The sequence below is a fragment of the Agelaius phoeniceus genome, chromosome 20 (assembly GCF_051311805.1).
Source record: "Agelaius phoeniceus isolate bAgePho1 chromosome 20, bAgePho1.hap1, whole genome shotgun sequence".
NCBI lineage: Eukaryota > Metazoa > Chordata > Aves > Passeriformes > Icteridae > Agelaius > Agelaius phoeniceus.
Window position 1 is genome coordinate 5,414,508 of NC_135284.1, and position 19,448 is coordinate 5,433,955.

General features: G+C 52.1%; 3 protein-coding genes and 2 non-coding genes across 7 annotated transcripts; 1 reads left to right on the forward strand and 4 right to left on the reverse strand.

Annotated features, from left to right (window-relative positions):
- Positions 1-14: 14 nt before the first annotated feature.
- Positions 15-7,648, forward strand: PHKG1 (phosphorylase kinase catalytic subunit gamma 1). 2 transcript variants are annotated; one of them, XM_077188576.1, is made up of 10 exons: positions 15-270; positions 1,871-1,988; positions 2,270-2,445; positions 2,935-2,989; positions 3,603-3,668; positions 3,830-3,993; positions 4,516-4,606; positions 5,653-5,806; positions 5,892-6,017; positions 7,339-7,648. In XM_077188576.1, the coding sequence occupies exons 2-10, from the start codon at positions 1,906-1,908 to the stop codon at positions 7,588-7,590; spliced, it is 1,167 nt and encodes a 388-aa protein (XP_077044691.1). In that variant the 5' UTR covers positions 15-270; positions 1,871-1,905; the 3' UTR covers positions 7,591-7,648. The 2 variants fall into 2 exon arrangements, with proteins under 2 accessions (XP_077044691.1, XP_054502912.1); XM_054646937.2 differs by having other exon boundaries at positions 16-270; positions 1,854-1,988.
- A 124-nt stretch (positions 7,649-7,772) lies between these two features.
- Positions 7,773-12,789, reverse strand: SUMF2 (sulfatase modifying factor 2). 2 transcript variants are annotated; one of them, XM_077188577.1, is made up of 9 exons: positions 12,692-12,789; positions 12,191-12,344; positions 11,361-11,475; positions 10,859-10,903; positions 10,218-10,368; positions 9,897-9,952; positions 9,458-9,542; positions 8,861-9,020; positions 7,773-8,502 (listed from the first exon to the last, which is right to left on the reverse strand). In XM_077188577.1, exons 1-9 carry the CDS (start codon positions 12,747-12,749, stop codon positions 8,397-8,399), a joined length of 930 nt encoding a protein of 309 aa, XP_077044692.1. In that variant the 5' UTR covers positions 12,750-12,789; the 3' UTR covers positions 7,773-8,396. The 2 variants fall into 2 exon arrangements, with proteins under 2 accessions (XP_077044692.1, XP_054502907.2); XM_054646932.2 differs by having other exon boundaries at positions 12,191-12,425; positions 12,692-12,776.
- Positions 12,790-13,357: 568 nt separating this feature from the next.
- On the reverse strand, positions 13,358-19,307 carry CCT6A (chaperonin containing TCP1 subunit 6A). Its single transcript, XM_054646830.2, has 14 exons — positions 19,125-19,307; positions 18,782-18,845; positions 18,306-18,440; positions 17,562-17,735; positions 17,340-17,443; positions 16,629-16,739; positions 16,004-16,163; positions 15,734-15,816; positions 15,168-15,264; positions 14,762-14,909; positions 14,403-14,536; positions 14,185-14,287; positions 13,839-13,911; positions 13,358-13,680 (listed from the first exon to the last, which is right to left on the reverse strand). The coding sequence occupies exons 1-14, from the start codon at positions 19,256-19,258 to the stop codon at positions 13,608-13,610; spliced, it is 1,593 nt and encodes a 530-aa protein (XP_054502805.2). The 5' UTR covers positions 19,259-19,307; the 3' UTR covers positions 13,358-13,607.
- LOC129129432 (small nucleolar RNA SNORA15) lies at positions 16,846-16,982 on the reverse strand. The gene has a single exon (XR_008535433.1). It is a non-coding gene; the product is annotated as a small nucleolar RNA SNORA15 (small nucleolar RNA).
- Positions 17,859-17,989, reverse strand: LOC129129433 (small nucleolar RNA SNORA22). Its single transcript, XR_008535434.2, has one exon. It is a non-coding gene; the product is annotated as a small nucleolar RNA SNORA22 (small nucleolar RNA).
- Positions 19,308-19,448: the final 141 nt, after the last annotated feature.

Sequence of the window (19,448 nt, forward strand, 5' to 3'; positions counted from 1 at the left end):
CCCGGCGGCCCCTCAGCAACGCCCCCGGGGAGGAGGAGCCGGGGCCGCGCCGTGCTCGGCGGCGGAAGGGTTAAACCGGGGAAGCTCCGCAGCAGCTCCGGGGCGGCCCCCGGCCCCCCCTTGCCCGTTGGCCGGCCATGCCCGCCCGGCTCCCGCCGCTGCCAAGTCGCGCTGCGCTTTCTCCGGGGCCGGGCGGCGGCGGCCGGCCCTGAGCGCTCGGCTCCCGGCGGCTCCCAGGCCCGGGCCCGGCCCGGCGCTGCCCTCAGCGAGGTGAGGAGCGGGCGGCGCTGAGGGAGGGTTGTGAGGGGGGTCCTGCCCCGGGAATCTCCCGTGCTCAGCGTTCTTTGGCTCCGGGTCAGCGCCGGAGGGTCTGAGGGAGAGGGGCCGCGTTCCCCTACCGGCCTGAAAGCTTGGTTTTTCTTGAGCTTTGCGGGTTTATTCCAACTGATATTTGAATATCTTTGTTGTGCTCGGAGATCCTCCCAGCTGCGGGCGGGGGGCGATGCCCAGCGCCTCACCCTCGGCGTTCCCCCCGGCAGAAAATCCCCTCAGGACCCCCCTTGCACTCTGCTGGTGAACCCAGAGTGTCCCGTTAGAGCCCTGCACCTGCTGCTTTTATAATTCCAGGGTGTTTTAAACAAACTCCCGGGTTCTTCCCTGGCAGGATAAGGCAGCGCGCAGATTCCGGGCAGTGCTCCCCAGTGGATGCTCCCCAGCCCTTCCCCACAATACCAACCCCCAGCACCTGGATTTTCAGAAATAATCAGATTTTGGTGACAACCCCCCCCCCCCCCACCACCTCAGAGATATTTTATTTTCCCTACTTCCTGGTCCTGCCTCTCCTTTGTGATTTCAGCTTGGTTTGGCATTACTCACAATATTTCCAATAACTAAAACTCTGTAAGTTAAGTTCATGGTTGTTTAGAAATGCTCCAGTCCTTTTTAGACATCACTGGCCGCAGCAGCCAAAACATACTTTGGTCCTTAAAACCAGGTCAGGAGAGATAACGTATTGCTAATGAGATTTAAATGTATTTAGAACTGCCAGTGCCCTGGCAGAGCTATTGAGAGGAGGGCAAAGGGAAGCTCACAGAACTGGGGATCTCCTGCCCACCTCTGTCCCCTCCCCAGCAACAAACTATCATCCCAAAGGGACAACTTTGCTGCCCAGGCTTGTAAAACTGCTTTCCATCCTAACTGCCCAGACTCCGTGTATGGGCACAGAAACGAGCTGTATAAAAATCCCTCCAAGCCTGAAATAGGAAAAAGAAATGGGACAAGAGCCTTTCAGGAGTTGTGGAGGCTGCTGGCAGCTGCACAGGAGTGTCTGAGGGAGCTCTTTGAGCTGCTGTCCTCACGCTGGCTCAGCTCCCACTGTCCCCAGTCCCTCTGTCCCCACCTGCACCCTGACCTGCCCAGCCCCTCTTGCTGCTTAAAAATAATAAGGAAAAGAAAGAGAAAAACAACAGGGGCAGATTCCAGCCTCCACTTGGGGTGGTGTTGGTGGGGGGTGCTGTTTCTGGAAGCTGCTGCTGTGAGCTGGGCACAGGGAAGGGATGAGGTTTTGGGGTGCTGCAGCATTTCCCAAAGCCTTGGCCCCAGCCAGGCTGGTTCTGCCCCTGGGGACAGCCAGGCTATCAGGGAATCCAGTGGGGTTTCTCCTGTTCCCAGTGGGATCTCTGCAGCATTCCAAGGGCAAAGCTTGGCTTTTCCAAGCAGCAAAACACTCCCTTTGGTTGGTCCAGGATCTTCCTTCTCTTCCTTCCTCCTCAGTGTTTTTTTCTTCCATAAGGGATTGTTGATCCCAGCTCTGGGGGCAGTGTGTGCCCATCCTGGCTCTTTTTTCCTTGCAGCTCCTTTCTGCCCTTAGACAAGCCCAGAGTGCTGCCTTGACAGGAGCCAGAGATGACCAAGGAAGAAGATCTACCAGACTGGAACTCATCCAAGGAGTTTTATGAAAAATATGAGCCGAAGGAGGTTTTGGGCAGGTAAAACTTTATTTTTGGCAAGCAGCTTGTTTTGGTTTCACATCCCCCAGTGCCACATAGGAACAGTGTTCCCTGGGAATCTGATACAAACAGGGCCCACAGCAGCATGGGGCTAAAAATAGCATGGAACAGCACTTTCCATCAGCTCAAAACCTTCTGTCCCACCGAGACAGGGTGACAGAGCGAGACCTGCTGGTGCATGAAAATCCCAGCCAGCCCAGGTGCCGGTGGCTGGGCAGGCAGGGATGGACCCCCCCTTTTGTCCCTGTTGTCCCTGGCAGGGGGGTGAGCAGCGTGGTCCGGAGGTGCATCCACAAAACCACGAGGCAGGAATATGCCGTGAAGATCATCGACATCACGGCGGGGAACATCTCCCCCAAGGAGGTGCAGGAGCTGCGCGAAGCCACCACCAAGGAGATCGACATCCTCCGCAAGGTCTCAGGCCACCCCAACGTCAGTAAGTCAGGCCTTGAGCATCCCTTCAGGGCAATTTCTGCCCTGTGTGTTCTTCAGGGCAGAGGGGACCCCAAAACCAGTCCCCAGAAGGGTTTTTGGGGTGAAATGCCAGGCACTGCTCAGAGTGTTGTTTGCTCTCCCTCCACACACACACCCCAGCAGTGCCCCCAGGTTGCCTCCCAAGCACAACACTTGTGAAGATCAGCTCCTCATTAACTCAATTAGCAATTTCTGCCCTGTGTGTTCCTCAGGGCAGAGGGGACCCCAAAACCAATCCCCAGGAAGGGTTTTTGGGGTGAAATGCCAGGCACCTGCTCAGAGTGTTGTTTGCTCTCCCTCCACACACACACCCCAGCAGTGCCCCCAGGTTGCCTCCCAAGCACAACACTTGTGAAGATCAACTCCTCATTAACTCAGTTAGTAGTTTAACTGGATTTTTAGTCCATTGATAGACTCACACTGTGCTCACAGCCCCTGTGCTTTATTACAGTCCAGCTGAAGGACAGCTATGAATCCAGCACCTTCTTCTTCTTGGTGTTTGACCTGTAAGTACCAGCTGGCTCAGCACCCTGGGCCCACTCTCTCTCTGCAGATTGGTCCCAGCTTTTTATGGCCCAAAAATGGCAAAGTGGAGGGACAAGCAGCCCTTAAGGTAGAATCAAGCCCCAATTACTGCAAGCTCATTGCAGCTCTGCTGCCAGCACTGTTTTCCCTCTGTCAGCGGCTCAGCACTGCTCGGGTTTCCCTGTAACCTTTGGTGGGAGCTGTCACGCACCCCTGAGGGTTATTTATATGCTCAGTGGGACCAGGGTGTCTGCAAAGTCACAATTCCCAATGCCAGGACAGTGAAGTGGATGTCAGAGGAGTGGGATGGCACTGGGAGAGCCCCATCCCTGCCCCATCTTTGATGGTTGGACTTGGTGATCTTAGAGATCTTTTTCAACCTTGACAATTGTGCATCCAAAACCTGGCACAGCTTCTTCTCATTCTGCCTGATATTTGACTGAAATACATAAAGGCACTTTTACCCCTTGTTATGAAAGTTATTTTGGGCTGTTAAGGGGCACAAACCCCTGACTGATCCTCCCCAGGGACTCAGGGCTGGTTTGCTGTTGCAGCTCAGCCTCTGCCTGACTCTGTGTCCCCTCCCTCATGCAGGATGAAGAGAGGGGAGCTCTTTGACTACCTCACTGAGAAAGTCACCTTGAGCGAGAAAGAAACCAGGTAAGGCCAGGTGCACAAATCACCTTGCAAGAGCAGAGTGTGCTTAGAGGGGAGAGCACAGCACCCTGGGCTGTGTCCCTGTGCACTGTCCCTGTCCCCTTCCCTGGGATGGTGGTGCCAGTGGGTGTTTGGGACAGGGAATGAGCTGTCCCCATCCCCAGGAAGATCATGCGAGCGCTGCTGGAAGTGATCCAGTACCTGCACTCCATCAACATCGTCCACCGGGACCTGAAGCCGGAGAACATCCTGCTGGATGATGACATGAACATCAAGCTGACAGATTTTGGCTTCTCCTGCCAGCTGAATGAGAATGAGAAGCTCAAAGGTAAGGGGCTGGTGAGGTAGGGGGATGCTGGGCTAGTGAGTTTTTCCAGCCCCACTCTCTCCTTTGTCACCAATCTCACCTGGGGGTGCAAATTGGTGCTGTTTGGCTGCTTTTGCTGTCCTCACACACAAGTTCTGCCTGCACACAGTCTCCACACCTCTCTCCTTGCCATGAAAAAGTTGCTGATCTTTAGGAAAACCATCCTAATCCATTCCACTTCTTTTTTCCTCCAGCTGATCCCCATTACCTCATCCACTTACTGCCCCATTGTTTTACCCAACTCCTACATGCAAAGAGCCACATACCCAACAACAAGCATCCCCTCTCACAAGCATCCATATAATTTTCTTTTGCTCACTTTTAAGCCACAATAATTCACCAAAAAAGTCACCAGTGAGATGCACACAGGTTGCAATTCCTCCCTATGAGCACCATCCCTGCAAAGATCCCACCATGGGCAGCCTGGAGTGGGTGGGAATGGCACCTGGGTTGATGCTGTGCCCTGTGTCCCTGTCCCCACAGAGATCTGTGGCACTCCTGGCTACCTGGCCCCCGAGATCCTGCAGTGCTCCATGGATGATGAGCACCAAGGCTACGGGAAGGAGGTGGATATGTGAGTGATGTTCCCTAAACACACACACGTGGTTTGAGGCACGGCCAGGACTGTGCCCATGGGGACCTGTTGGAGTGTTTGGAAAGAATGAAATGATGCACCCAAAGCCAGTATTGGTGGCTGTGAGGGGCTGTCTGGGTCACCAGGGGGTTCTGGCAGAGAGCAGGGGGAGCACCAGCCTGGGGACAAACCCATCTCCTCACTTTGTCCCATTGTGGGAGTGAAAGCAACACTCCCTGTTCATGGAAGTCAGTTTGGGCTGAGCTCCAAGACACGGGGGTTTTAAACACCTTGTGCAGCCCCTGAGAGAGCAGCCAGCTCAGGGCAGCTCACCAGAGCTCTGCAGGGACTTTGCCACCACCTCTGGTGGCTTCAGGCTGCAGTGGTCAGAGTTGTGACACACAGCAGGGCATTTCATCCCCTTTCCAGTCTGAGCCAGGACACCTGGCACTGCACAGCCTGAGCTCATCCAGCCTGGCTGGCACCACCAAACCCCACTCCCTTCCCTAAAAATCTCTGCAAGGCCCAAATACTCCATCTCAAGGCATCCAGGGAACAATTCCCCACCAGCTCAGCTCAAACCCCCCTCCCCAGGCACACGCAGGGCAGTTCCCTGCTGGTTTTCCAGGTGCTTCCAGTTTCCCTGCTGGTTTCCCCTGGGGTGCAGAGCCAGCTGGGTGCCCGGGGGTGGCACAGGGGTGCTGGAGGCTCCGTGTGGGCTGCCCACACCTGGAGCATGGGGGTGACCATGCACACCCTGCTGCCCACAGCTGGAGCACGGGGATGATCATGTACACCCTGCTGCCCACGGGGGTGACCATGCACACCCTGCTGCTCACAGGTGGAGCACGGGGGTGATCATGCACACCCTGCTGCCCACAGGTGGAGCACGGGGGTGACCATGCACACCCTGCTGCCCACAGGTGGAGCACGGGGGTGACCATGCACACCCTGCTGCCCACAGCTGGAGCACAGGGGTGACCATGCACACCCTGCTGCCCACACCTGGAGCACGGGGGTGATCGTGTACACCCTGCTGCCCACAGGTGGAGCACGGGGGTGATCATGTACACCCTGCTGGCCGGCTCGCCGCCCTTCTGGCACCGCAAGCAGATGCTGATGCTGCGCATGATCATGAACGGCGATTACCAGTTCGGCTCCCCGGAGTGGGATGATCGCTCCGACACCGTCAAGGACCTGGTAGGTGCTCGGGCTGGGAAAACCTGGAGTGCAGGGGGCGTTGCAGAGCCCTGGGATAGCCCAGAGTGAGCGGCTCCCCCTGCAGATCTCGCGGTTCCTGGTGGTGGACCCGCGGCAGCGGTACACGGCGGGCGAGGCGCTGGCACACCCCTTCTTCCAGCAGTACGACGTGGAGGAGGTCCGGCACTTCAGCCCCTTCCGCAAATTCAAGGTGGGGATGAGGCTGGGAGCTGCAGGAGCCAGCAGTGGGATGGGTTTGGGAGAAACTGGGGGTTTGGGTAAGGCTGATGGGGATGGCTCTGCAGCCTGGGTGCAGACCAGGCACTCCCTCGCAGGAGGGAGTTAAGGGAGAAACTGCCTCTCACCTCCAAGAACATTGAAAGAGCTGCAGAGTTCAGCCTGGAGAAGAGAAGGTTCCAGGGAGACCTTGGAGCACCTTCCATTGCCTAAAGGGGCTCCAAGAGAGCTGGAGAGGAACTTTGGATAAAGGATGGAGTGACAGGGCAAGGGGAATGGCTTCCCACTGCCAGAGGCCAGGGTCAGATGGGATAGTGGGGAGAAATTCTTGGCTGTGAGAGTGCTGAGGCCCTGGCAGAGGTTTCCCAGAGAACCTGACTGCCCATCCCTGGAAGGTTCCAAGGCCAGGTCAGACAGGGCTTGGAGCAACCTGGGATAGGTGAAGACTGCCCATGCCAGGGAGTAAAATGGGCTTTAAATTCCCCTTTAACTCAAACCATGCTGTGACTCTGTGATTCCCTGGCATGAACCCCTGCCCTTTGCCAGCCCTGCAGAAACTAAACTGTGCCAGGCACTGAGCTCCTCCTGACTCCCCCACACGGGGGGATGCATTGGGACCACTCCATTGTGGGGATTCCCTTGAACCCCAGGCTGTTCTGGGAGAATTCCCCTGACTGCCAGGCTGTTGTGGGAGGATTCCCATGAATCCCAGGCTGTTGTGGGGAAAATTCCCCTGAATGCCAGGCTGTTGTGGGAGAATTCCCTTGAATCCCAAGCTTTTATGGGAGAATTCCCCCGACTGCCAGGCTGTTGTGGGAGGATTCCCCTGAATGTTGAGATTCCTCTGAATCCCAGGCTGCTGTGTGAGAATTCCTCTGAATCCCAGGCTGTTGTGGGAATTCCTGGCTGTTGTGGTGAGAATTCCCTTGAATCCCAGGGCTGTTGGAAGGATTCTCCTGAATGCCAGGCTGTTGTGGAAGGATTCCCCTGAATCCCAGGCTTTTGTGGGAGAATTCCCTTGAATCCCAGGCTTTTGTGGGGGGATTCCCCTGAATGCCAGGCTGTTGTGGGAATTCCAGGCTGTTGTGGGAATTCCCTTGAATGCCAGGCTGCTCTGGGAGGATTCCCCTGACTGCCAGGCTGTTGTGGGAGGATTCCCCTGAATCCCAGGATTGTTGAGATTCCCCTGAATGCCAGGCTGTTGTGGGAATCCCAGGCTGTTGTGGGAATTCCCTTGAACCCCAGGCTGCTCTGGGAGGATTCCCCTGACTGCCAGGCTGTTCCCTGTGCCCCAGGTGATCTGCCTGACCGTGCTGGCCTCGGTGAGGATTTACTACCAGTACAGGCAGGTGAAGTCAGTGACCAGGGAGTTGGTGGTCAGGGACCCCTACGCCCTCAAGCCCGTCCGCAAGCTCATCGACGCCTGCGCCTTCCGCACCTACCGCCACTGGGTGAAGAAGGGGGAGGCCCAGAACAGAGCTGCCCTCTTTGAGAACACCTGCAAGGCCATCCTGCTCACCCTGGCCACCGAGGAGGGGCTGTTCTGATCCCTGCCCCAGCCCCTGGTTTGGCTCACAGTAAGGCGAGTAAAATCTTGGAAAACAACATGGTGATTTCTGGGGTGTGTCTCGCTGGAGGAATGGGTTTGGAGAAGCCACATTTAACAGAGCCAGAACCAGCTGCAGCTCTCCGTGGGGAAGGCTCAGCCCTCAAGCACCTGCAGTGCCTGTTTTAGGACAGCTGGAGGTGGATGAGGGATCCCTGAGCAGTGTTCTTGCCCACCCTTGTGGTCGAGGCTCCTGGTCAGGTTTGGTGCAGAGCTCGTGTACAGAGAGTTTGTACTGGTTATAACTCCTGGGAGAGGTGGGGCACTGCTTTGTCACACACAGCATTTTGTCACTGCTCCAATGCCAATCAAGGTGCCTTGTTTTGCTTCTGGGAAGGCTCAGAACTGCTCCAAAGCTGTGAATTCCCAAGGGAATGGGGACTGATTATGTGCCCACATCACTTCCCCCCCTGGCAGCCCCACCCTGATGGTCACAGGGGGCTCTGGGTGTCCCCTCACTGGGGCTGGAGGTCAGAGCAGCTCTGGCCCAGTCCCACACATGCCTCCCTCTGCTTTACATGGACAACACAGGAGAGCTGGAGCATCTCCCACACCAAAAGGACACCAAAGACAAACCCCCCTTCCTGCCTTCCCGATCACTGCTCCCACCCAGACATCCCAGCACTGAAAAGGTTGAAATTATTTTTAACTTTAGAAACAATTGGGGTTTAATGGAAGTGACAGCTGGGGGGGGGGTTACTGTTCATCTCCACAGGAGAAAACGCCTCAGGTGTTCCCAGGGAGCCCTCAGAGCTCAGCTTTGCTCTGGCTTTTCCAGGCTGGCACGGGCGCGATGTCGGCAGCGCAGCGGAAGCTGAGGTTGTCAGAGGCAGAGTCTGGTGTGTTCCCCATCCTCACAGGGGAAAAAGAGACCCAAAATTAGGGATCCTTCCTCATTACACATATCCCTAATATGTTACAACACTCACAACCTTAATGTGACCTGCTAGAATAGCCTAGAAACATCATTCAATTCCCCATAATGACTTAGGGAAAATTAGCATTTCAGTATTAATACCTGTTGGAAAACACATGATTTGAGAAGCATTTAGGAATGGATTTATAGCAGGGGTGGTTTTAGCCATATTTGTAGTGTGCTCTCCCAACTGCTTCTCAAAAATATCGTGTAGGAACAAACAAACATCTTTTAAAATAAAACCAACCCAGAGAAAATCCTTGTGCAGCAACACCTGGGCTCTGGCCAGACCTACCTGGTGGTGACACGAGCTCTGTGGTTTGCAGAGCCATCTGCAGTGTCAATCCACGAGGCCCCTCTCAGCACCTGCATCTTCTGAGCCCTGGATGCCCTTCCTGGAGCTGGGAATTCTGATGCTGTCCATTCCCAGGTGTTTCCCAGCAGGTCATAGAGCCCTGAGATGGTTTTGTGTCAGCATTAGGAGAGCAGGTGGGCAAGAAAGGTAAATTTGGTGAATAGGAGGGGGAACAACGTTCAAAGGAGCTGTTCAAGAGCGTGGTTTAATGGTGAGGCTGAAGAAATTCCTCACTTATTTTAAACTTAAATGTGTCATCATTTCCCATGTGCACAAGGACATGGCAGTCAGAAAATGTCCTTGGAATTGTTTTACATCCCACTGAGTTGTAAAACAACCCAGTTTTAATTAAAAGGAGGTGCTTTGGTGCCTGAAGCGCAGCAGGTGCACCTCAGCCAACTCCAGCCCCAACCATCGATGCTTTTCCTCTGCTCCAGATCCCACACATCTAAACCCTGCCCAGCTCCAGGATCTGATAATTAACATGAATGGAGGGAGGAGATGGCATCCCCAGAGCAGGGTGAGGGCGCTGTGTACCGTAGCTGTTCTGGGCAGGGAAGGCTGTCACCGGGGAGACGCCGTGGTAGCCGTCCTCAGCCGTGTCCCCCCGAGGGAAATCACCCTGGGGGAACAGAGATCACTGCCAGCAAAGAACCACCCCAGGAACAACCCCAAATCCTGCTCCTCACAGGGCTGTGCCACACTCCAAGCAGGCAAATAACTCTCTGGTGGCAATTGATGTTGCTCAAGAGAGATCAACCACCTGAAGTTGTCCCATGTTCCCTCTTCAAACAAATTTTGTGTGAATTTTTAGAAGCAGTAAAATCTTGGTTTCCCAGGGAAGATGGGCTGAGCCTGCTCCCTCTGAGAGTATTTTTACACCCCCTCAGAAGCTCAGTTTCAGTACCCCCAGTGGCTGAGTGAAACCCTCCCTGAGGACAGCCCAGCATGGATGGGATGATCTTTAGGCTCTTACCTGCCACAGGTTTGTACGGTTTGCCTGGAACTTGTTTCCCCAGGGATACATCCTTTCTGCCAGGGAGGAAAAGGCAATTGTTAACCCTGGGTCATTCCAGCCAGGCTTTTAGGATTGTCCTTTTCTACTCAGCTTAGGACACTGAAGTTTTATTAATTTATTTTAATCATTATTAATATTACCACCCTCTCAGGCCAAAAGAGGTGGTTCAAACCCCCCTAGACCAACACCTGAAAACATCCCTGGAGGGAGGTTTGGCTCTGGTGAACTAATAGCACTCCATGCCTGCTTTGGGAAGAGCTCAGAGCTTGTGCTACGTACGCTGCAGGCCTCCCCTGGCAGCAAACTCCCACTCCTCCTCCGACGGGAGCCGCTTCCCCTGCCACGCACAGAAGGCCTGAGCATCGTTCCAGCTCACGTGCAGCACGGGGTAATCCAGCCTGTTCCTGATGCTGGAGCCAGGGCCTGAGGGCTGGGAGGGATTGAAGCACATTGGAATTCATTTTGTGTAGTTTGCATTACAAAGGGAATAAGGGGTGGAAGAGGTGAAAGGATGGAAAATGGTTTTTCACTTATTTTTAGTCAATAAGGTTCAGCACACACAACACACATGAACTACCAGCATGGAGAGGAGTCACCACACCAGAATTTTATCACACCAGGATTTTATCACACCAGAATTTTATCACACCAAGATTTTACCACACCAGGATTTTATCATACCAGAATTTTACCACACCAAGATTTTATCATACCAGAATTTTACCACACCAAGATTTTATCACACCAGGATTTTATCACACCAGGATTTTACCACACCAGAATTTTATCACACCAAGATTTTACCACACCAGGATTTTATCACACCAGAATTTTATCACACCAAGATTTTACCACACCAGGATTTTATCACACCAGGATTTTATCACACCAGGATTTTACCACACCAGGATTTTACTCACTTGTCTCCAAAAAGCCTTCTCGATGGGCAGCCACCACGGGGCTGACTGGGGAAAGAAATGACACCAGGATTAAAGGTGAACAGGTGACACCTGGGCTGGTGACTCTGTCCACAGCAGGGTGTGTTAGTCTGGGAAATGCTGCAGTTTGAGCTGGGTTATCACAGACATTTGGATGCTGCTTTTGCACAGAGCAGAGGCATCTGCTTTTAAAAGTGAAAACAGATCAAGAGGCTCATGCTGTCCAGTTTTTCTGTATTAAAGTTGGATTATTGAAGTACTTTGAAACACATTTTACTTCCTCCCAGCTCCCTGGAGTCCAGACTGCTCACAGAGCATGGGAACAGAGGAGTACATGAATCAACCCCAGCTCAGTCCTGCTGAGGTTCAAAAGCAAAACAACCCCAGACTAAAGAAAAACCCCTGAGAACAGCAGGCTCTGCAAAGAGGCAGCTGCTCCTCAGTGGAAAAGCAACACCAAACTCATCATAGGATTCAGATTTACCTCCAGTTTTTGGGTGACTTTTTTTTTCAGCTCTTCAGATACGAAATCCTCAAAGACAAAGCTCCAGCCAAATGCTTCTGCTTCTGTTTTGTATTTCTTTTCTCTAACAAACTCCCTGGCATAAACACAACATGCTCTGGGTGAGAGTTCTTCAAGCTCTGCCTCACAAATCTGCTCGTGCAATGAGTTCAGAGCAAAGCAAAAGGTACAAAACTTACAGACCCCCCCAGCTCCAGATGGTTTAATTTAGATTTAACAGATAAAACACTCCAGTGAGCATCTTTGCACAGATTTGATAGTTTTTATGTCACCTGTGCAGGTAAACTCAGCCTGCACTCAGGTTTCCATAATTGTGGAGAGAAAAAAAATCCCTTAAAAGCCAATAAAAGCTGTGGCTGCTGTTAGTGGAAGAGGAGAAGAGAGGAAGAGAAGAGAGGGAAGAGAGAAAAAGAGAGGAGAAGAGCAGAGAGGGAGGAAGAGAGGGAAAGAATAGGGAGAGGAGAAGGACAGGAGGAGGAGGAGAAGAAAAAGAGAGGAAGAGAGGAGGAGAAAAGGAGGAGAAAAAAAGGAGATGAAAAAGAGAAGAAAAAAAAAAGAGGAAAGAGAGGAGGAAAAGGACAAAAAAAAGGAAATAAAAGTATGTCTGCAAGCTACACTGCCACGATGGTTCAGCTTGCACCTGTGACAATGATTTCCTATTGACAGACACTTTTGTTTTCTAACGAGCACCCAAGCATTGGCTTTCAGACGCCAGGAACCAGCCCCAGAACAGCTGGCACCACATCTGGCCCTGCCCCTCCTCACGGGCACCCGAGGCTCGGCGGGCTCACCTGAAGTCCCTGTTTGTCACCGGGTGTTTGTCCAGAGCAAAGGGCTTCACTGTCACCTCCCTGGCGGGCACCTCCTCGCCGCTCCTCTGCACGGATCCCATCTGGAAGGTGCCCCCGGGCAGCTGCACCATGCTCCCCCCATCCTCTCCGAGCGCTGAAAATGGAGAAATGCGCTACAAGGTTCATTTTTAAACACTGCCCAGCCGCAGATAGTGACGGGATGGCCCTGCGTGTGCTGCAAGAGGTGACAACAATCGGTGTCCGCACAGCTCAGAGCGTTTAAAATCCCATTTTCGGGAAGGGAGCGATCCCAGGCTGGGGGAGCAGCAGGGGCTGCGGGAGGGGGATACGAGCGGGGACTCCGGGGGTGCCAGGGAGGATTTTGGAGATACCAGGGGGGATTTCGGGTAGGCCAGGGGGGATTTTGGGGACGCCAGGGAGGATTTAGGGGAAGACAGGGGAGGATTTTGGGGATACGAGGGGGGATTTCGGGGCTCTCACCGCGCTGGGCCCCCAGCACCCCGCAGCACAGCAGCACCAGCCCCGCCGCCGCTCCCATCCCGGGGCCCGACCCGGAGGCGCTGCGGGCTCGGGAAGCGCTTCCGGGGCATCGCTTCTGTAGGAACGGGGATTTCTGCCGGGGCTAAAACTGCCGGGCACCGGGGCCACACTAAAGAGGGTTTTTGGGGTGTTTGGGGGGTTTTTGTAAGGTTTTGTGTGTGACAGAGGAAGGAGATTCCTCTTGACACAAAGCACGCTGTTTTAGGGAAAATCATCGCAGAGGGCAGGAGGCTCTTGCCCTGCCACAAACCCACTGGAAGCTCTGCCCAGAGCTGCTCTGGCATTCGTGATCCATAAATAATGTAGAACCACCACTATTTAAAATCCAGCCCTTATAGCAGGTCCTTCACACCCCTCAAACCATTCTACAGGGAACTCAGTTTTATTCATAAGCAAGTACAAAACTATTAAGTGATTGCCTTAATCCAGTATTTTTTTAAATTTACTGAACAAATTCCAGGCCTGATCCCACCCCATTCCCAGAGCAGCAGTAGCAGTAATTTCACAAAAGTCTTGAGTAGTAATTTCACACAATTGCCAAGAGTAGAACTCAGGAATGCAGCCCCCACTGCAGAACGTGAAGGTTTAAAGAACAGACACTCAAAGCACAGAACAGAACAGTTTATTGGGTAAAAATGGAAAGCAACTGCAGCCACACAGTTCAGTGAAATCAAAAATAAATAACTCCTTTTTAGAGCCAATCTTTGATTAAGTTGCTGAGATTTTGAGTGGCCGTGGTACCAAGGGGGCTGCCCCTCATGGCAGAGTGACTCCTGGTGCTGGGACATCCACCACAGCCAAGGCCAGGGCCCTGGGATGGATTCCCTGGAGAGATTCCACAGGGAGCAGCTCCAGCTCAGCCCTTTAGGGAGGACATCCCAGCTCTCATGATTTCATCCACCAGGAGAATGTTGCTGGCAATCACCGTGCTGGAAACAGGGAAACAGCAAAGAAATATTGTTACAATTGCCAAACTGAGCTTCATTTTTGTGTTTCAAGACATTTTCCTGTACATGGGATCCCCAGTTCTACATCACTTGAACACACACACAGAGTAATGGTACAAGTGAAATCCTGCCAGCCTTACCATGAATGAAGCAGCTGCTTTTTGACATTGTAATTATCCCAGATTCCAGCTGCTGCAGCCACCATGGGTTCCCCTGCAACAGAAGTGAAGAGCCTTTAAAAAACAGTTCACACAGAGAGTTTCTGCTGGCTGACATCTGATATCACTCACTCACTGTATCCAACAGTGTTGCCATGTGCTTTGTCCTCAAATCAGCACACACTGAACTACAGCAGCCTGACTGCCACGGCTTCTGTGCAGCTTTTCATCAATAAAGATAAAACTTTCTGCACTCAGAGCACTTTGTGCTTCAGAGCTGAGCCAGGTTCTTACTGGAGCATCAGCCTGTGGCTGAGTGAGTCCTTACCAGTGTTGAGATCCACCCCAGCGAGCTGCCCCGACTCCACGTGCTCTGCCTGCACCTTCACCAGCGTCTCCTGGGGATCATAGCCCGAGTTCTGAGCAAGCACCTGGCACAGAACGGAGGGATTGGCTTCACTTTGCTGATTACAGAGCCCTCCAGCAGAAAAAGCACCGAGTCTGTGTGTGCTTGAAAGCCACTTTATCACCCAGAACTCCTTTTACCTTAGGAATGATGAGCAGAGCATCAGCAAAAGCCTGAACTCCAAGCTGGGCTCTTCCTTTCACGTTGGGTTTGTGTTTCACAAGAGCATTGGCTACTGCCACCTCCAGGGCCCCTGCTCCTGGCACCACACATCCTGCAAGGGAAAATCACCTGTTTCAGTTTCAGCAGCTCGTTTTTAGTGCAGTTTGATCTCTTCCCTCCATATCCTGCACCTGAACAGGTGAGTCATCAACCACAGAACTATAAAATCACCTCACCCTGAACTCAGGAGCAGGAACCAATGGAGCTGATACCTAATTCCCTCATTTTGGGATGAGCTTCTAGAATCCTAATGATGATTACCAGGGAGGGCACTCACCATCCTCAATGGCGTTTTTGACAGCCCGCAGCCCATCCCTCACTGCATCCTTGATCTGGGTCAGCGTGTGCTTGTTGGGGCCCCTGATGAGCAGGGTCACCGAGCGGGGGTTCTCACACTTCTCAATGAAGGTGTACTTCTCCTCCCCCTGGGGAAAACACAATCAGCTTTGCCTCTCAGCCACTTGCTTCAGCACTTTGTGGACACAAATTAATAAACTGGATGCTTTCAGGCTGGGTTCTGCACTGACAGCACTTCCAGAAGTGATGAGAAACAGCAGAACTTGATTTCTGTTTTCTCAGCCTATGACAGGAGCAAACATCCAGGCAGATGTTCACATCCAAGTGGATTTTAAGTGTTTTATTTCAATACTCCAGCTTTACCCTTCAAACACTTGGTCACTCACCAGGGTGTACTCATAGACCAGCCCTGCATGTCCCAGGCAGTCAGGAGTGAGATCCTCCACAGAATTCATGGCAGTGCCACCACAGGCCAGGGTCAGTCTGACAGAGAACAGGCACAGCTCAGCTTTATCTTCAATAAAACCCAAAGTCACAACAAGTGCAGTTTTCCAAGCCTAGGCTTGCAACAGTTTGGTTCTGTTCATGGAAGAGCTCTTTAAAAAACTGACTTCTAGAATTAAGGCTCCTCTGTAGGTGTCTGCATTTAAAGCATCCAGAGAGCTCAAACTGCCCTTTTTGCACTTTGTCCAAACTGCCCTGAGTTACACCAGAAGAGCTGCACAGACTGAAGTGGAACTTTCAGTCACTTGTAGAATTAAGGCTCCTCTGTAGGTGTCTGCATTTAAAGCATCCAGAGAGCTCAAACTGCCCTGAGTTACACCAGAAGAGCTGCACAGACTGAAGTGGCACTTTCAGTCAAGCCTTTAAAGATGGATTTAAGTCAAGCTTGACTGACTGTCTCAGTTTGGAGGAGCAGATTATTGTATCCTCTCCTCTCCCCAAAACTGACCTTTCCATGTTCCTCCTTTTAGCTCTCCTCAAAGCAACAATTCCTTCTTTGGCAAGGGCATCCAAGGAAAACGGGTCAATTCCCTGCAAACACAAAGTGACCATCAGCATAAAGCTAAAAACACCTCCTCTCTCTCTGACACTCAGAAGTTCTTCCTCGAGGCTCAAAGAAGATCTCAAGTAGGAACTGTACATTATATTCAGAACTATCAGCCTAAATTTAGCTAATTCTGGCATTACAAATAATTTTTAGTTATTCTCTTCATCTCACCTTCTGGTTGATCACAACAAATCCTTTGTCTGAGTCGCCACAGACTTTTCTTTTCAACTCTATGATTTTGTTGACTCTGTCTTCAATGAACTTTCTTTCTGCTTTCACCAACTTCTCCCTCTCCTCAGCACTTTTGTAGAAGAATCCAGAGCTCACCTCCCTGAAGGGGAAAAAAACCCACAAAAAAGCAGTGAGAAAACTTCCTCTCTGCTGTTGAAATAAACTTGAGCATAAGGAATGAGCTTTTCAGTAACATTCTGAAAAAATCAACCCAGAACAAACCAGTCCCTCCAACCCACACTGCTGTTCCTGCTCTCTGGTTCAAAGCTTTTCCACTTCAGAGTTCTCTGTTTTATGTGTCTGCCTTATTTTTTGAAGTGCATTGATGTATTTGCTCTACAATACCAAATTGTGCCCAAGAAAGGAAGGACTTTCAACCTTTCTGTGATCACACAACAAAATAAAACCCACTGTGAAGCTCTGCCTCTCACAGATTTGTTCACCCATCATCTTTCCTAAAAGGGCTGCAGAAGGGGCATCACCTTTCCCCTTCACAGCCTTGGTTGGTATTTAAGCACATTTTAAATAAAAGTCCTCAGGACAGGAGCATGTGCTGGGTACTCACGTTTTCTCATACTCCAGAGAGACATTGCAGGTAAGAATAAAAGCATCTTCCACTCTTTTCTTCATGTCAGGGTGGCGAGCTCCATGATCCAGCACCAGCCCCCTGATCAGCCTGCAAGGTTCAAAACCCCTCTGGGTGTCCATGGACACAAATACAGGAATCCATGGAGTGCAGAGAGTGGAACTGCTCCAACCCAAACTGCCTGGGCACTGGTGGCAGATGTGTTCCCCTTCCAAGGGCATGCTCATTCCCATCAAAAAGCACACCAGGCACAGTGGAAAAAAGGAATTTGCTCTGGCATGGTGTCTGACTGCACCAGCTACTGAGGAAAGCTAGGGCAGAATTCATCCATGCACTGAGGGAAAGGGAAATCCTATGGAATATCCAATCCACAGCCCAGTTTCCATTTATCAAATGCTGCTTTGTATTTAACAGATGCCAACCTAAAGCAACATCAAGCCACAGACACTAAGAAAAAAAAAGTATTTATCCAATATTGTTAAGCCAGTGTTGCTCTTTGCTGTTTGATAATTTTATCAAGAAATCAATTCAGTGAGTGAGAAACTTCTGCCAAGATATTTGTGGCTGAAATTTGTATTTCAGCTCCTCCTGTGGTAGCTCTAGGACACCCTAAAGAGAAACCAAACCCCCCCAGGCTCCTCAAAGCTCAGGGTTCCATTAAACTGAATCCCAAGGATCCTCCTGACTTACGTTGTGTCAGTCTCTGATTTGTGCTTCATCTCCATGATTTCCACCATGTACAGGTCAATGGGCTCCCCTGGTTTTCTGACTGTCAGGACAGAATCTACCACAGCCTGCAGCACACGGGAGGGAAACATCCCAAAATGACCATCAGTCTTCCAAAGTGCAAGTTCACATCTTTCACAGCTGGATCTCTCCACCCACAGAGGCAGAGGTGACAGGGACACTCACCTCTGTCAGGATGTCAGCAAGCTCAGCGTGCACTTTAGTCCTGAGGGATGTCCTGGCAACATCGATGAGGGTCTCCCTGTCCATCTCCTTGGACACTTTGACCTGATCCAAAACCTCAAGTGCTTTTTCCTTGGCAATCTCAAATCCTTCTGCTACTATTCTAGGGTGCAAACCCTAAGGCAAGGGAAGAGAAATCATTGGACAATGGAAGGGAAAATGGTTCTTTTTTCACAAACAGAACCTGCAGTTTCAACATTCCAAGGAATGGCAAAACACAGGGAATATGCTACCCAGGCCATGTGTTCTGTCCTTCTGAATACATATAAAAGGAATGCAAATCCTTCCAATGCAGAGGAAAAGCACAGATTAATTTAGCACAGACTGAAACCAAGGGAACTACAAAGCACACTTGGGTGTTCGCTGTGCAATATCCACGTTTACCTGCCCTCAGGGGGGAGCTCCTTCCAAACACCCCAGAAGTGCTTTGACTCACACAAAACAAAGTAACAGCAGGTATCACACAAAACCTTAAAAGCTACAGTATCCACAATAAGTGGGCTTGATTTTGAACACGGTTCAAGTCCTCTCCTCCAGCTTTTCCCCCTTTTTACAACTTCTCATTTTAAGCAGAACAATGTATTTATGTTCCACTCCTGTTAAACATTTATCAAAAATAAAAACCACTGAGAGGTCTCAGTGAAGGTTTTAACTTGCCCACCTACAAATGAAACACTGCATACACACCTCAGAAATATAAAGATCTGCCTGCTTCAGGAGCTCTCCAATGATGAGGACATTCGAGGTGGTGCCATCTCCAGTGATGTCATCTTGTGCTGTTGCTACTTTTGCTATCAAGGAGGCTGTGGGGTGTTGGATTTGCTAGACAAAAATAAGAAGCTGAGCAGTTAAGTTTCACTGCAGTGGTACAGCAAATAAAAATCTGAGATCAGCTAAGAAAGAACCGAAGGTGATGTTCTAATGGTTTACTTTAACTGGTTTGCTGCTCCTTTGGCTGCTTATTTTACTCATTCTCATGGTGCCGTTTATATTTTTAACATTATTTTCTTTACAGTATTGCCTTAACCTGCATTTATTTCTTCACCCTCCTCCCAAGGCCCATTTTGCTTCAATGGATAAGGGGGCAGGGGGGACGCGATTCCCCCTCACCCAAAGGCGCTCGTCCCTCCCTAAACCCCCTGCTCGGACCAGCCCCAGCTCACCATTTCCTGCAGCAGCACGTTGCCATCTTTGGTCAGCTTGATGTCTCCGGAGCCCGACACGAGCCTGCGGGCGGCACGGGCCGGGTGAGCAGCGCCCCGGCCCCAGCACACGTGTGAGGCCGCGGGCCCGCCCCGCTCCTTCCCCATCCATTCATCCACCCGGCCCCGGCCCCAAAACACGTGCGGGGCCGCGGGCCCAGCCGCTCCCTCCCCATCCCTCAGCCATGCACCCCTCCCGCCTCCGCCTTTGTTCCCCTCCGCCCCTCCCGGACCCCGCCGCTTCCCCTCAGGCCGTGCTCCCCCCCAACCCCACCCGCGGCGAGAGGCGCGGGGGCTCCCTCACATCTTCATGGTGCCCTTGGGACCCAGGTTGGTCCTCAGCACGTCCTGCAGCCCGCGGGCCGCGCTGATGTTGACGGCCAGCGCGGCCTGGGCACGGGCCACCTCGGCCTTGGGGTTGAGCGCCTTCACCGCCATGACTGCGCTCCGCTCTGGGCCGCGCCGGGCGGGGCGGGGCACCTCGGTCCCGCCTCCTGCCCGCCCCTTCTAGAACACTCCGGGCTCGCCCATTGGCCATCCGGCGCGATGCCGCATGTCTATTGGTTAAAATGCCTGTCGCTCATCCCGGCTGCTCCCGCCGCCGAGGAGTCCCGGTTCTCATTGGTTC